The sequence below is a fragment of the Lipophrys pholis genome (genome assembly GCF_963383615.2).
Source record: "Lipophrys pholis genome assembly, chromosome: 10".
NCBI lineage: Eukaryota > Metazoa > Chordata > Actinopteri > Blenniiformes > Blenniidae > Lipophrys > Lipophrys pholis.
This window is the reverse complement of record NC_137640.1, coordinates 15,560,971-15,577,393: the sequence shown is the minus strand read 5'-3', so window position 1 is coordinate 15,577,393 and position 16,423 is coordinate 15,560,971. Positions and strand designations below refer to the sequence as shown.

The 16,423-nt window shown below is 42.0% G+C and overlaps 1 protein-coding gene across 2 annotated transcripts in view; it reads right to left on the bottom strand.

Annotated features, from left to right (window-relative positions):
• Positions 1-358: 358 nt before the first annotated feature.
• Positions 359-16,423, bottom strand: part of arhgef18b (rho/rac guanine nucleotide exchange factor (GEF) 18b) — a 40,328-nt gene continuing 24,263 nt past the window's right edge. For both annotated transcript variants that reach the window (XM_080473751.1, XM_080473752.1), the window contains exons 13-31: positions 16,239-16,345; positions 15,063-15,203; positions 14,307-14,557; positions 13,966-14,091; positions 13,732-13,849; positions 13,385-13,639; positions 13,189-13,265; positions 12,853-13,031; positions 12,533-12,606; positions 12,072-12,257; positions 11,718-11,864; positions 11,238-11,350; positions 10,463-10,531; positions 10,208-10,255; positions 9,677-9,958; positions 9,423-9,572; positions 3,655-4,006; positions 2,718-2,861; positions 359-2,233 (exon numbers count right to left, since the gene is read on the bottom strand). In XM_080473751.1, coding sequence (XP_080329877.1) covers positions 1,908-2,233; positions 2,718-2,861; positions 3,655-4,006; positions 9,423-9,572; positions 9,677-9,958; positions 10,208-10,255; positions 10,463-10,531; positions 11,238-11,350; positions 11,718-11,864; positions 12,072-12,257; positions 12,533-12,606; positions 12,853-13,031; positions 13,189-13,265; positions 13,385-13,639; positions 13,732-13,849; positions 13,966-14,091; positions 14,307-14,557; positions 15,063-15,203; positions 16,239-16,345 — 3,145 coding nt within the window. In that variant the 3' untranslated portion in view covers positions 359-1,907. The remainder of the gene's footprint in view (positions 2,234-2,717; positions 2,862-3,654; positions 4,007-9,422; positions 9,573-9,676; positions 9,959-10,207; positions 10,256-10,462; positions 10,532-11,237; positions 11,351-11,717; positions 11,865-12,071; positions 12,258-12,532; positions 12,607-12,852; positions 13,032-13,188; positions 13,266-13,384; positions 13,640-13,731; positions 13,850-13,965; positions 14,092-14,306; positions 14,558-15,062; positions 15,204-16,238; positions 16,346-16,423) is intronic.

Below are 16,423 nucleotides of genomic sequence, written 5' to 3'. Positions count from 1 at the left end.
GCCTTCACGTCGGCCAGAGATGGAAGACGAATGAGACACAATCAATCAAACACATGGCGAGTGAAACCTCAGCGCCGCGAGGAGAACCGACTGTCGGTGAGTCGAGGTCCACGGACACAAATCTGCCGCTTTCTAGGTGAATGACATAAAATAACTATTCCTGTGAACTGAACTGAACTGAGGACGCCATAAAATGGACCCAGCTGCAGTTTTGTTCTCCTTTGTGAATTTAAATCTAGACAGTACTAAATGACAGAGAGAACAACGGAGCTTGTAGTTCAATGACGTGTTAAAACACTTTTAAGACTGCTTCTGGTCCAGGACACATTTGTAAATTTCTTTTTTTTTTTTTATAATAAAACAAGACCTACTGGGCTGCGTAGTGCAAAATCCAAAGTTGCATTTCATATTAAGGGGCAATAAACTCCTCATCATACTTTGTTTCTGAACTTTATAATAAAAGAATAGTAAAGTAAAGGGAAGCAGTGTAAAGATGAGCGGTTGGACAGCACTTAATGATTAAAACGTTTCAGTCTTGACAGGCGAGTCAAACTCAATAGAACCCCTGAGAATGTCTGGAAGGTTTGCTTTGGGGGGGGGGGGGCTGCCCTTCACTGTGACCCCCTCTGTGTTTCTCTGAGGTGAGTTCTCATGTTCTCCATGTGTGTAAAGACGTGCACATTCAATCCGGTGAAGTTATTAATCTAAGCTGCCCATAGGTGAGAGTGAGCAGTCGTAGAGCTTGTGTATTCTATGCTCTGGGCCAACATCCCCATCTGAGACTGGGGGGGGGGGGGGGGTTTCTCCCTTCACAGATCGGGCCCTGGGCGGCAGCTCACATCATCGCCCTTCGCAAAATCTGCCACTGGGAGCGAGTTTGTGTTTTTAAAAACCGGTTCGGCAGTTTGCACAGCACGGGGCTGGAAAAGTGTGGGAACTAGCATTAATAAAATGTGGGTCATTTCCTTGATAAGGACTTAAAGTATATAATTTTCTGTTGGGTAATTTAGAGAGATGTTTTATGCAACGTTTTCACAAGGAAGCAGTGTCTGCTGGAAACAATTTGACTACAAAATATAATGTGTAGAACTGCGGGCGACTGTAGCATAAATAAATGATTTAATTTAGTCAAAAACAGCTAAATACTGTAATCAGACACCTCAAACTGCAGGGACAACACAAAGGATCCACTGAGTTTGACTCACTTTGCATTATTTGGAGGAGGAGGAGTACCTCTCCCTTAACTGAGTTGAAGTATTACCACACAACCGCTTAAAACAATATCTGATGATAATCAGGTTTCCCAAGCAGCAGCAGTACTGATGTTGCAGTCTACTGTTAGAACTAAAAATCATGAAATTAAAAAGGAAACTTAAACTTTGCCCGCTGTACATCTTGTCCATATATGATCATTATTCAGCCTGGAGCTTCTAGACCACGTAACTAAATAGTGCGCTTAAGGGTGCACTGCTCACGTTCACAGTGAATCCTCTCCTCACACCTTCAGCTCTCATGGCCATCGTCTTTGGACTGGTACTTCGTTGAAATCGTTTTGCACACACATTACAACAGAACCTTTGTTTTCTTCAGAGTTCCTTTCACATACGTCTACATCGGAGTTTCGATAGAAAAACAAATGAAATAAAATCAAACTAAAATGCTTCTTATTAAAAGTTTAGAGGCAGAATTGGGAAGCTGTTAGAAAAGAAGGGCCGGCCCGCCTGCATGAAATGCTACGACCTGCTTCAAACGTTATTTTAAATCCACCGTCTTCAATCAATCAATCACCCGCTACAAGGAAAATGAAAATCGACGCCACATGAGTTTATGCAGTCATTCCGGTTTCGTGTAGATTTCTCTTCTCTCGCACAGTTGTTCTTTCTGATCTGTTGGCACCGGTCTGGAGTTTAGAAAAAGATTACGTCCTCTTTGTGGTCCTCCGTGGCGATGGTGTATGGCGGCGGCATGCTGTGGCTGAGCCCATGAACAGCGGCCTGTGCCTGTGCCTGTGCCTGGCCCAGCGGGTTGAGGCTCTGCGGCGGCACCTGGGACTGGAACTGGAGCAGCCCAGCGCTCTGCGAGTGAGGAGGCATGGCGGGAAGCTGAGTGGAAGGTTGCAGGTGGGATTGTGCAGGAGGGATCGGGGGCTTCTGAACATTTGGGGGGTGGGAGGTGCAGATGGAGGAGGTGGAGTGGGGGTCTGGTCCAGCACTGTCTGGAGGACTGAGTTGATCTGTCAGCAAAAGCAAGCAGAGGAAACTTGTTTCACACTGGGCAGACATGTCATTTATAGCCGTGTTATAAAGCAGAGCTCAGTCATCGCTCCAGTTTATCTGAAAAAACAAACAAAAAACAACTTTGCTAGTTTCTTTATTACTTCGTGTAACTGAGAGGGAGCAGGATTAAAGCGTTAAAATGCCTGTGTCAGCAGTACAGCCTGCCATTAATCATCAAGAAGCATGTGAAATTGATAGGTGTTTACACAGGGTGAGGCTCGGCATGAAGGAAAGCCTCAAGAGAAGAATGTATTTGGGTGGGGTCAAGATTACCCAGGTGGAGAATACATCTGTCTCATGTCTGTGTCTGTGAGAACAAAGATTAATAATGCAGCAGGCGAAGATCAACAAGAGGTGTTTTTGTTTGGGTTTGTCTCGAGCAGAGAGCCAAGGAGGAAGTGTGTCCCCCCCCCGATGTGCACTGTGTATGCAGAAGCATACCTGTGTGGTGATGGGCTGAGTGGGGCTGTGGAGGGGTGGACAGCGGGAGCTGCTGGTGGGGGCTGATGGAGCGTTTGGCCTTGAGGGTGCCGTCATCTCTAGCGGAGAGTTTCAGCGGGAGCATCTGCTTCAGATCTACCGACGCTTACAGGGGGAAGATGAAACCGAGGGAGGGAGAGAGAGAGAGAGGGATGAAAACAAGAGACAAGGAGAGAGAGGAGGTGATATTACTGCAAAAATGACATTGGTTTGGAAAACTGCTGCAGCTTCGCTTCTCTTCGGCCGCCGTTTATTCAATCAAAGGTCTGATCCAATTTGGACAGTTATTGTGATTCTAATGACGGGCAACAGGCCAAAGCCCATGTCAGGCAAGACAAACGGATTTAGCGAGCTCTGCCAGAGCACAGGGGGAGACAGATGCCAATACAAAAGCACATCAAATAAAACTTAATAATTTGCTAATCTGTTAAACTTCTGAAGGCAGCCTTTGGATAAGACAGTTCATCGAATAATGAAGACAATCTATGTGCAAGTGTGAACTAGAACAAATATGCACGAGCACAAAGTAGCTTTAAACATGTGAAAATGTGAAATGGATTATTATTATTAACACTGTAGCACACAGCGGTCAGAACAGGATGTTGATTTCTGTTGTGTGTGCTGTTCTTCTCTCTATTTAATATCTTCTCATCTGAACCTTTCAGCTCAGACATTGACAGACAGGAAGTACCCTGAGAGAAGCCGAGATTCATCTGACAAACCAAAAGGTTCCCACGGTATCAAAGGTTCAGAGTAAGGGTTCAAGATCTGGGAGCTTTTTAAAGAGCAATTTTAAAATTTCTTTACATTTTCAAACTAGAATAAATCGATTTAACCTGTGAACATTTAGTCCGTAGAAACGGACTATGACTTCAGTACTTCCTGTGCAACTCAATACCTGTGCTGTCCGTGCGATGCGAGGCTTTGCCACTCTTGCCTCCCTTCCCTTTGCTGCTATTGATGGCAGCCAGTTTGGTGGGGATCTGCTGCTGCACTCCCACTGGTTTGTGCTGCTGGTTGGTGGTGCTGAACAGATGGAGTGGTACTTCCGTCTTGAGCGGTAAGGTCGAAGAGCTCGTCTCCCGACGCAGCATCACCTCGGGGCGCTCCGGATAGTCGGCCGGGGCTACAGACAAGCTGGCACGCACCAGGGGCTTCTGGGGCAGAGGCAAGTCGGAGGCGCTGGCGGAGCTGGTCAGGCCAGAGGACGACAGGAGTTCTCCGTTCAGGCTGCCAGACATAGGAGCCACCTTGAGGAGAGAAGTAAATGTAGTGCAGTGTTCAGGATGTTATTGAAATCTTGGTTTTGTCTTCATAAACAAACATAGTTAAGCTTTAAATGCTAAACAATGGCTTCCATAGAACTACACTAATAGATTTGTGGTTGGTTTATGCTTAAATCTAACATGTCATGTTTGTATTCTGTGAGTAGGTTTAATTTTAATCAAAAAATAAAAAGACGTCTCAATAATAGGGAAGCCCCACATTCATTTTTTTGGGAGATGTTGCGCTGCTACAGATACACACAACATTGATGTTCTGAGCAGTTATGGGATGAGAGAGAGAATCACAAACATATGGGACTCCTTCTGCTGACAGTGCATTTTGGTACAAGCTGCGTTTTTTCTTTTTTTAACAAGGAGCTCAAGCACAATGTGTGCGTACACACACAGGCACAAACAAAATGAGACACATAAGCCTTTAATAGTCTCTGTGTACATAAAGGCGTGTCTCACACTACGACAGGACTGCCAGGCAGAGGAACAAGAAAACAGCTGTCATGACATCAGTGGGTAAAAGACAGTGACTGCATTTTCCATTTGATAACTAGATGTTGAAGGAATTCTAGGTCAAGTAAACATTATTGTCCATTGTGATTAGAGGGATTGATCAGGAGGATTTCTGCATCATCACATTGTATCAGTAAAACCATGTGTGTTCCAGAATCTCTGCTCTGCCTGTTCTGAGGTTGTAAACATTTGATTTTGTTCAATTCAAAGAGACTCCTGCACCTGTTTCTGTTGTTGTTGTTGTTGGAGAGTGTGGATGTGTTCACTTGCATTAAGCCATACATGTTTTGACTAATCAGGTCAGAAAATGTCCTAGACCTTCTCAGAGGTACCGTAATTTGAGGACGATAAGCCGCTCCTTTTTTCACAGGCCTTGAACACTGCGACTTATAACATGACGCGGCGAATTTAGGGATTTTTTTGCGGGTTAACAGGCTTCATGCCACAAGATTCTACTCCAAAACTTGGCCTAAAATAGATATTCCTGCTCTGCGACCTCGTCTTGTGCTGCTTTCCGTGGTCCGCAAATAACCAATAAAATACTTTAAATAACAGATATAAAACTCTGTGATTCTCTCTCTCTGTCTGTGCACACACACGCAGCGCTGTGTGCAGGAATTTCCAGCACTATGAAATACAGATTTGTGGGAATTAATGAAAATATGAGCAATCCCTGTATTCCCACAGTGATATTCCTGCCCTGTTACAAGATGGACATCTACAGCTTATAGTCAAGTGCGGCCTACAAATTAATTTTTTTTTCTTTTTAAATTTGCTGGAGCGACTTATAATGAGATGCGCTCAATAGTCCGATCATTACAGTAATTCAGGGGAGCTCAAAGGAAAAACTGTTTGGTGCTACTACGCTACACAAAACGTCCTCTTTTAGTGAGCTATTGTGAAAACCATTGTATACACTACATTTCTCAGTCACTTTCACAAAATAATGTGGCAAAACATTTGTCTCAAATTATGAAACAGTCAAAGTTTCCACTTTATATTGTTAACAAACTTTGTGTTAAACCATGATTGATTCCAGCATAATTCTGGGATAAGTTGCTGAAACAGTCTCAATCGTGTTGAAAGAAATATCACCTTCAATTAAATCTTTGAACTTTCAACCAAGGACTAATTTATCACAAAAATCGATCACAGCAGTCCCTTCTGATTCAAGTCTTGCATCAATTCTGCTTGGTATGCTGTCTTCATGCGCCACGATTGATGATGACACTGAATACTTCCTGTGGCAACAGGAATACACAATGACTATGTTTTACAAGGCATGAAGGGCACACTCTTCTGGCTCTGTGGGAGGACTGCTGCCTTCTCTAGCAGGAAAGGCAAAGGAAGATGGGATGATCAGAGGCAGAGAAAGGCTCCTCTGTGTGTGTGTGTGGGGGCCGCCATACATTTCTCCCTGTCAAAATGACCTTTCTTCCTCTTCTTCATCATCATTTCTCCTCTTTCAGCACTCACTCGTCGTTGTACACAGATGTTCCATTGTTCCCAGAAAAAGGTGATCGGCTTTAAGCAACATGAACAGCAGGTGTCCAGGGCGGTAAACTGTGAGGAGGCCGCGGAGCACAAAGCACCCTGACTGACGGCACGTAAACAATTAGCACTGAACGGCTTCCAGAGGGTTCTGGTAATGATAGGTTTGGAACAGCTAACTATAAAGCCAGGTTCTTCTAATCCTGCAAACTGCCTGGATACTCCCATATCAAACACACATATCCACGAACACTGCACAATGTCTCACCTTGTGCACCAGGAACAATGACAGGACGGATAGACTAGTTAAGGGAAACTTGTTCGGATTAAATGATATGTAGAACAATAACATGGGAAATTAACACTTTAGGGCAGCTCTGATTCAGGGGGATATAATGAGATTAACAAAAATAGTAGGTTAAACAACTCTAATCCAAATTCAAATTGTGCCAAAGTAATCCATCTAGTTTATGCGATTACTCACAGTAAACACTGTGCTGTATTACTTAATATAAGGTTTTTGTCAACTGAATTTATTTTCATAACACTTTATCACTGAAGTCATTTATCATTCAAAAACGTTATCTTTTATGTGATAAATTGGATACCAGTATTGGATATCAGGTCCAATACTGCAATGAGTACTCACACAACAGCAATGTGAACCAAGGATCCCAACCTGAATGGAGCCAATACAAATCACGGGGCCAGCAATGATTAGGTGAGAGTCAAGATGAAAGAAAGGTTTCTCTGAAGTCAAGGCATGCCTCAACTCGAGCCATTCTTGCTCAAGAGCTCACATATGTGAAGAAATGCACACATCAGCACACTCGGAGGCACATCTCCTTTTATGAGGCCTAATCATAGCTTTCTGGGTTTGCTGATGAGTCTTAATTTTGGCATGGCGGTGATTAAATGTCTGTTGATATCAGGTTGGCCCAGAGCCTGGAACAGATCCTGTGGTTGCAGCTAATGAAAAGATAGTTTGATGCGTTTGACGCAGAAGGGTAACAAACCACCTCCAAATCTCTCAAAGCCACAGTCAAAAAAGTGCCGTGCCACAGTCGGAGTAATACAAGTACAATCCATACATGTATTCAAATCACAAAAACATAACTGAGCCAGTTTGAAACAAATACTACAAGCATGATAACATGAAGTGTGATGGTCCGAATCATGATCCGTCAGGTCTCGTCTTAGCTTGCAGTGGCTGCAAGAACAAACTGCACAGAAATCTTGAAATAACCTCATTATTTCAGTGAAGGCTTTCACTTAAAGAGTACAAATCTGACATGGTGAGGCCAGTTCTCCGAGAACCTCTGTTGCTTTGCAAGACCAGAAGGTTTGGTTTTTACAGGAATCAGGAGCCCTTTTGAAAATACGACACATTCAAAATATGTTCTTCTGCAGTCAGTAATGAACTGATCAGTGAAATGACAGTGAATGTGAGCTGGTTATGCTGCTGTATGGCACAGGTTAGGATGGAAATCCTTTAATAGCTATTAAAAAATGTACCTTTCATTTGGGGACTGATGTAACTTCAGAGGGTACAAATCAGAAATCCTGATTCATTGATGTTTCTGCCTCACAATACATAGAAGCAGTAGTCTGAATGAATATAACGCAAAAGTGGGGTCAGCATTAATTCCTCCTGAGAGATGCAATGATCTGTATGTAAATGTTATGAAGTTCAATGTCTTGCTCAAGGACACTTCAACATGGGAGATCAAACCTGCAACCTTCCAAGTGAGGAACAACCCACTGTACCAACTGAGCCATAGTCCATCCTGCTCTCTCCTTATCGGCTTACACTTTGTCTTTCCAGAATATAAAAGCTTCCTGCCAACATAGCGACTCTCACCATGCCCAAGTGTCTCAGAGAGCACCATTCAACCAAGATGCGATTGGGTGACACAAGCCTTTGAAAACACTACAAGCCAATATTAAGTAACTTAACAGCAACTTGACAGATCTATTAGCACCAGGCAGGAAATTACAGTCAGTGGATCTTTCTCAGTGCTGCTCTCCCATGAAACCACAGACAATGTACTGCATTGTGCTGGAAACACAGAAAGAGGTATATAAGTAAGAAAACACAGGAAATAGAAAAAGGGGGGGGGGGGGGGGTAAACGAGGTATGGGGGGTGAAAATTCCTGGCTTGAAAAGTTCGAAATTGCTTCAGCAGTTCACATTTTTATTATTACAGCGCAAATAAGTTGTAGGTGATAAAAGTTTTGCATTTTTTATCTCGCAGAGGACCTGAACTCGGGAACTAACACTCCTGCAACCACAGACTGATGAACTACGAAGCAGCAAAAGATCACTGGACTTGAATACATATGACAAAATAATAAATGTTGAAAAATGACAAGAAGAAAACATTTACTTTTTGGGAGGCAAAAAAATAACAAAGATGAAACAAAAAAATACCATACTGTTAATCTGAATGTAATACTATCATGCATACAGTATCTATTTTGGGTTCTTTAGGACCTTATGAGGGCGGGTACAAGAGTCAAACTCAGAAGAAGAAAGAAACCAGAAAAATAGAGAGCAAGAGGAAAGGAAAAGCCCCAAGCTATTTTGTTTTTACTCAATGACTAAGTGCGATCCACACTACAGCCTCTGGTGTTACTTTGTCCTCATTTTACTGGGACCTACACAAAATGTAAGAAGAAGCGTCCATCTTTTTTTCAAAGTTATTCTAAACACAAGATTGGATCTGACCATGCCAGAACTGTAATTCTCTCAAAAATTCTTGTTAGAAACACTTCTTTTAGTAACTGTAAGTTCGTCACCAACCTTTGAGTTCTTGGTGGGATTATTACATTAGAAGTGCAGCAGAAACAGAGGCAAAATAGTCAACCTCCTCTATAATTTCACGGTAGAAACGTCACGTGTCACTCTCTTTAATTTACCTGCTGTTGGCGCAATGCAACAAAGTAAGGGAGTGGCCATCCCATTCTGCAGACTGAAATATCATTGGCTGTCCATGCTGACAAACTGTCAAACCGAACTCAAACCAAACTGAACAGGCAATATGCTGTAAGGCAGAATGGCCCAAAGTACTTTCATCCATCTAAATGCTGTTATTTTTTTGCAAAATGAGGCTCTACTAAATATTGATGTGATTTTTCTGTTGGGGGTGTCAATCATATGTATTTGTGTTATTTTGTTTTGATGCATATAGCACGTTTTCACTATTGCGATATTAATGCGTCCATCAGTTATTTGAGAGATCATAAATTCAGAGGTGCCTAAACCTTTTCATACGACTGCACCCAACACCTTTTTGCATACACTGTGATTCAATGTTGGTAAAACTACTGTGATTGTTGTCAAAACTTGACCCTCAATAAACACCGCAGCCACTGTTTTTCTCACCTCAATTGTTTTCCTTTTGATCTTCTTCAAGTGTTCCAGGCGTTCTTTTTCTTTTTCCACAGCTCTGGTGGATTCTCTCAGTCTCTCCAGGTCATGTTGGTACGTCTCTCTTTGTCTGTCCAAGTCTTCCTTCTCCTTTGCCAGAAGCTCCTGCAATAAATCCAGGCAATGATGCCATGCTCATTTGGCAAGTTCAATAAATGCATGATTTGTTAATACCGTAACAGTCCTCACTTAACTAAACAACACCTCACCTCCAGTCGCCTGCACTCTTCTTCTCTAAGTCGTAGCCGGGCCTCAGTGGCCTCAACTTGCTGCCGATGCCTCTCCCTCTCCTTCTCCCAGCGCTGCTGCTCTTGTCTGTGTTGAGACTGCAGTTTGTGGAAACTGGCCAGCTCTTCTCTCTGCAGGGCCAGGGTCCGCTGTTTTTCCTGCTCCAAAAGCACATTACTCCTATGGCGACCTGGCAGGGAGGCCCGCTCTGTCAATGAGGCCCGCTGCAGCTCAATATGACTATCCTGCTGAGATATGATGGCCTGGCGATGGAGACAGGAATGGAAAGAAATAGCTTGAGGTTATTAGATAGTAGGTCAAATTTGTACAAACTTTAGGAGTGTTTTTGTATCGCAACAAAAATATTTAAGATATTTCGTGAACTGCTTTAAGACTGCAAACACAACTATGAGATCACCAATGCCACAACAAATCACATGCTTTGATTATTTCAATTCATTTAGCACAGTGTGCTGGCAATTTTAACAGGTCAGTGATGGAGACAGTATTACCTGGAGACTGTAGAGTCTTTGGGAGAGCATCAGTACTCGGTCAAAGAACTAGGATTCCAAAGAACAAACAATTATTGTCAAACTATCATCAAACATTGACCCTCATGACAAAAACAATAAACCCTTTCAGTGGATTAGTGTACAGCTCATGGGGGCATTGCTTTAATTCAGCAGGCAGCTCTTCCCCTGCTGGCTATGAATTTCAGATCCACCTGTTTTGCAGCACAAGGTGACAGATTAGGGAGGAGAACTCACCTCAGCCTCGGGGAAGGAGTCAGACCAGATGCGATTCCATCTGGCAGGAGAGCAGCAGCTCTCATCGACCTGAGTAACCGCAGTAAAAAAAGAAAAGTCAAACACACAGCAAGTACTGCTGTACATTACAAAAACAATACAATGTGCATGTTCAAAACTAATTCTGCAGGTACTAACAATAATATAATTCAAATTGACTTGTGTTTTATCATTCTGTTTTTTGAATATATACCTTTCCTGTATACTTTCTGTACAAACAGAACATCCTATCCACCATACACCCTAAAGTGAAACATTATGGTAAAACATTTGTTTTATCATCATATAGTTTGGGAGCTAATCAGCAAGAAATAGTACATTGGATTGAGTATTTCTATAACTTTTTTTCTGTATTTGACAGATGAAAATTAAAGAAGTGGACAATTGCCTTAATTTTTTCTGCTGTCTTTCTACAGAACTGATTGTTACTGGATTAGTTCTGAATGCAGTTGACAGAGGGTACACAGGATTTATGAGTCAGTATGTTGTTAAATTTAGTCTCCCTTGATTATTTTCAAGGGCCACAACTTTTCAGAATTGAACTATTGTTCGAGTGTATATCAAGGCTTTATCTATTTTCAAGCCAACACAATGGCCTGTCAGAACCAGGATACAGTTACTATCAGGTCATGGCAACCCTCTCAATGTCTTTGTTTTGTTATTTCTATTAACAAGAAATAGCACTATGACTCATCCCAAGATGTGCTGTATGTGCGTATGTGTGTAGAGCCCCTACCGTCTGCTCAGGGGTGTGGTTGTCACAGAGGTCTTTGAGCTGAGGGTCAGAACTGGCTCTTTGGCTCCTGTCTTTGTTTTTGGATTCGCAAGAAAAGTTCTTCAGGCTGGCATCTGGCACACATACACCACAAACGATCCACAAAGACACACAGCAACATAAACAATTTACAAACTGTTAAAACAAAGGGACTGGGATACATTCATAAAGGTAAAACAACAGAACAGGAACTACACATATATATGCACATACAAACATGTATAAAACTATGTTGACTGTTCACTGGATTTTTTTTGTATATAAATAAAATCAGCCAATAAACCCATCCAAAAGTTCTTGAAAAAAAGTCTTATTTTATTCATAATTTATTTATTAATTTGTTTTTGTTTTTTATTCATCAATTGCACAAAAGCCACTCCAATTCAAAGGAAATCCATTAGATGGTAGGCTTCCTCAAGGCATGGAGACTGCTGGACTCACTCTTGCTGAGGATGGTGGGGCTGCTGTCATAGCCTCCAAAGGTGTCTGCTCGTCTGGGCAGAACCCCAGAACCACTACCATCTTCCAGCCGAGAGGGTGGAGCATCTTCCCTCACTCCAGACTGCAAAAGGTTCTGGAGGTTTTCCACTAAAGTGAAAGAAATAGGTTGTTAGGTCCGAGTCAAAACTTAACAGCAAAAAGTTCATAGAAACATAAACAAATCCAAATACGCATACAGCATACTAATTTATTTCTTAGTATATGAACAAAAACATGACAAAATCTGTGTGAATACAAACATCACCATACATTTGAATCTACAGTAGAAGCACATGTGTTTTGGCATTGTCCAACCTTCAGTGATCGCTCCTTTGAGCAGGGTCTCCCCCTGCTGGAGGTCTGAGGCATCTCCTCGAAGCAGCAGTCTTGAACGTGATGCCGTGTCCTCCAGACCTGCCACAGACTCTGCCATCTCCGCAAAGAGCTGCAATTTCTCCGTAAGAGCCTGCACAATCACTGCATCCTTCTGGCAGAGCCGTTCTACAGCCGGGAAATATCGAACAGAACAAGATAGAGGCCTTCTATATGAAGCACGACAAACTTTAAAGCTTAGCAGACAGGAGAATTCATTTTAAAACCACCACCCAAATGTTTTGTGGTTTTCTTCATAAGATATAGAGTAGATTGTCAGTTTTAGAAAATCGAATCCAAAGATGGCACTTGTTTTACTTGACTATGAAACATGAGCACCTCCTTGTGGCCTGACTTTGTTGACCCATTTAAAATTTCTTGTTGACTAATCAACAATTAGTTACCTTGAAACTCTTTGAACCTGGAAGCCCGAGCCTCTTCCTCCTCACTGAACAGTCTCTCCTCTGTGTGAGGACAGCTAAAGAAGAACACGGAAAAGAAAAGCAGAACACGAGATGGAGAGGAAAAGAAACCTCAATGAGTAATGTATTGTTTTTTAAAGACCGGACACACTGTTTATCACAATAATTGTATAATTTTCTTCAGTACTATTTACCCACATTTTTCATTGTGTACAATGTTTAGTTTGCCACAGACGAGGGTTGATATTGTGAATGTGTCAAAGTTTTAAATAGATATAGTGCTTCTATAAAGCTGCAGCTACCTTTCAGCAGCTTGCCGTATGTGTGTCATCCAGGTGTTTCGCTCCTCCTTGGACGTTGTGTGGATCTCATACATCTCTGGCTCACTGGAAGAGGCACAAATAAGGAACATGGCCTTCTCCTCATGGGCCACCTCTCTGACTATCAGCTTCTGGAGCGAGATCACTGATGGCTTGTTATCCTAGATGTATTTAAAAAAGGAACACAAAGGAACAAAGAGACAAGAGATTTCTCGGTGTGCTTGACCGTCATGGATGAGATGTAAAGAAGTATGACACACTAATATTTATGTTCATGAGTAATGAATGTTATTCTTTCCTATTTGATAACAAACTCACCACAGTAGCAAATACATATCTCTGGTCCTTCTCTTGCAACAAGATTAATACATCCGACAGGAGCACCGCAAGTATATCTGGAACAACAACAATGAGTTAGAAAACCAAAAGACAATAGTGGAGATACCCAAACAGGGCAGATTATAACAGCATGTTACTGGATGAATTCTGTTTTTGATGTCATGTGATAACATACCTTTGAGCCGACCAGAGGCAGCCTTCCAGCTGACTGTACCCTCATGAAGCAGTTGCCTCCTGCCTCGTCCGAGATCCTCTCTGCGAAATACTCGACCGTCTTTGATTTTTCCCAGTGCCTTTAGTTCCATCTTATTGTGTATGTCTCGCAGTCGAGAGTTCTTCTCATGAAGATTAACGAGCGCATCTACCTGGACAATGGTGTCTTTAATCAGACCCAGTGCGCGAGTCAGATCCTCATGTTCCTCTGTACCCACTAGTTGAAGAAAAAAATTAAACCGATTAAGAATTCAACATTTTCTGTTAAAATATTCTGTTACAAAACTGTGATTTATGTCGCATAAGGACCTTCAGTGTTTTGCAGAATGCGTTCCACAAGTACGGGATACTTGGTAATTCGTTGTGTCACCAACAGAATACACTCCGTCACTCCCAGCCTTCGCACGATGGACAAGTTGTTTATTTTCTGACAACAAAGATAACATTGCTTATCTTAAAGTTTTGCCTGCCGGTGTATCGAAAACAGAAGCTCTCAAGATTGACGGTGATCTTTGAAATCAGAGAACAAGAAATGTTTCTTACCCGTATGACGTTTTGAAACCTTTTATTGTTTTGCAGCTGATCTTTGTAATAGCTGACAGCTTCATGATGGTGACTGCAAAAATCTCCATAACCGTTTTTCATTTTCTCACCAATTTCACCTGAAAACTGAAGAGCGCAGAAGCTGTCAACATCTCAGTCACCTTGATGGTTAATTTCCATTATTGCACTGGTTCACACAGTACACAGGGCAATACACAGATCATGGGATCCTGCTGCTCAGATACATTGGGCCCATATGACAGTCATATACATGTATTCAAAGAACTCAATGATGTAGGGTGTTGTGAGTTGGTTGGATGCAATATGCATCTCCTTTTTACCTGTGTGATCAGGATGTCTGCCACTCTGTTGATAGTATAGTTCCTTTCATTGGGTGAGACAAGGCTTTCTCGCCGGCGCTCTTTTAGATGAGACAGGAAGTATGTGTGAAGCTCGAGGAGGTTTTCCAAGCGGGGGAACAGACAGTCTAGTCTGCCCGACTCCATCTGAATGTTCTCCTTCAACTCTCTGACGTACACACGCAGCATTATCTTCAGTGTTCGCACATGGTGCATCTCAGTCTGCATCAGCTCTGCATAAAGACACACATGCATGTTTAATTAATCACATGAATATATAACATGATGAAATCAAAACCTTCTATAACCCATTTGGTATCCTAATTCCTTTATGTGCTCCTTATGCATTTTTATTGCGTAAAAACATGCAGCTATATTAGCTGCCATGGGGGTAGTACGTCTAAATCGTTGAATGAAATGTAGAACGGTTGTTTGTTGTAATGTAGTTGCAAAGTTTGGCCCAAAAAAGAAACACTGACATAATTAAAATCGCATTTTTTCTCCATTTGATAGAACTCACAACAAAAACTTTTGTGAGTTCGTTCATCTTATAAATTGAGGTCCAATATTCAGGCACAGCAGTAACACACACTTTTCAGCATCAGCTTACTTTACCGCCAATTATCTTAATATTGTACTGCACTAAACATTAATATGGTATCTGTGCGTTGACAGTACAAGTGAGTCACACCTGTGATCAGTGCCGGTATGAAGACAACTGAAGAAAGTCAGACTCACCATATATCACATCCTGCCTCTTCACCACTTGTTTAGCGTGCGTCTTGAGATGCTGCTGGTCAACTGCCAAACTCCATGAGTCTGCCTCCAAATCCTGGGCATCAGACTCCAGATCAGCCCGCACTGCTGTATAGTGAGCTTCTGAGGAGAGGCACCAAAATTATAACATAACAGGTATTACAGTAAAAGGTTGGAGTCCATCCAAGGCTTAAACTGTTGTTTGAGGTCTAAGATTATGCTCAGCAGAAAAGCACACCACGGGGTGATCATTTGGATAATCTGGATTAATGAGGTTCTCTTTGAGGGGCGGTTTGAGGTGACACCACTTCTTTAAGATAATTCAAGACTCTATTATAACGGGTGCTTTTTTCCTAAAAGACAACAGTGAAGTCCCCATATGACCACGATCGAACCATTCTGTGCCATTAATACAAGAAGAAAGAGTATTTTCAAGAGAAGAATCACTTCTCAATGGTTCCTAGTTATTTATGGATCAAAGTTTAAGAATAGTTCACTGTTGAGTGTCTCGTCTTAGTTTTCTGGCTGCGACAAAAATGATAAATAGAAAAATTTACAAATATGAACAATTAAATCTTGACTAAAGTCTAATTAGTGCAACAAATACTTTTTGAGATCTAAAACAAACAGTCCATCAAGCTTTGATTTCAATAATCATTCATCAATGACAACACTGGTGTGTGTCTCTCACAAACTATCACACAACCATGGTATGCATATTTTGAATTCCATTAATGCTCAACTATGAAAAATCTGACAGACTTATTAGTTAACCATGGACTTGCAGGAGCATTGGGGTGTGTCTGATAATCCTTTAAACCTCCGCTGAACAGGCAGCTGATTAAAAAGAAGAAGGAAAAAAGAACTGGCTTCCAATGAGTCCATCACTCCCACAACACACCAGCCTAATGAGACAGGGTTCGGTTACCCTTTGCTCCACAAAACACCTTCAGCACACACTCCTTGCTAGATTTATAACAACTCAGCAAAGGCAAGCTCTATCGCTCCTTGCTAAGGGCAAGCAAACATGGCAGGTGCAAGAGAGTTTTAACAAATGATGTTACTACCGCAACAAAATCCTGCACAGTAAACACTTACAACCATTTACTAGAACTGTCAAAAATAAAGTTCAATGTCCATTTTACCAAGTTCACTTACCTTCTACAATGATGGGCTCGGCGGTCGAAGGAGCAAGGGAAATGGCATCTTCATTACAACGTTTGGAGCGGAGGGCATCCGTCTCATCCATCTCCCCAGGAAGAGATCTGAGAGAAGAGAACACAACACATCTAAGGTGGCATACATGCTGAAACCTGTACAGGTACCACCTACTACATGTTTTT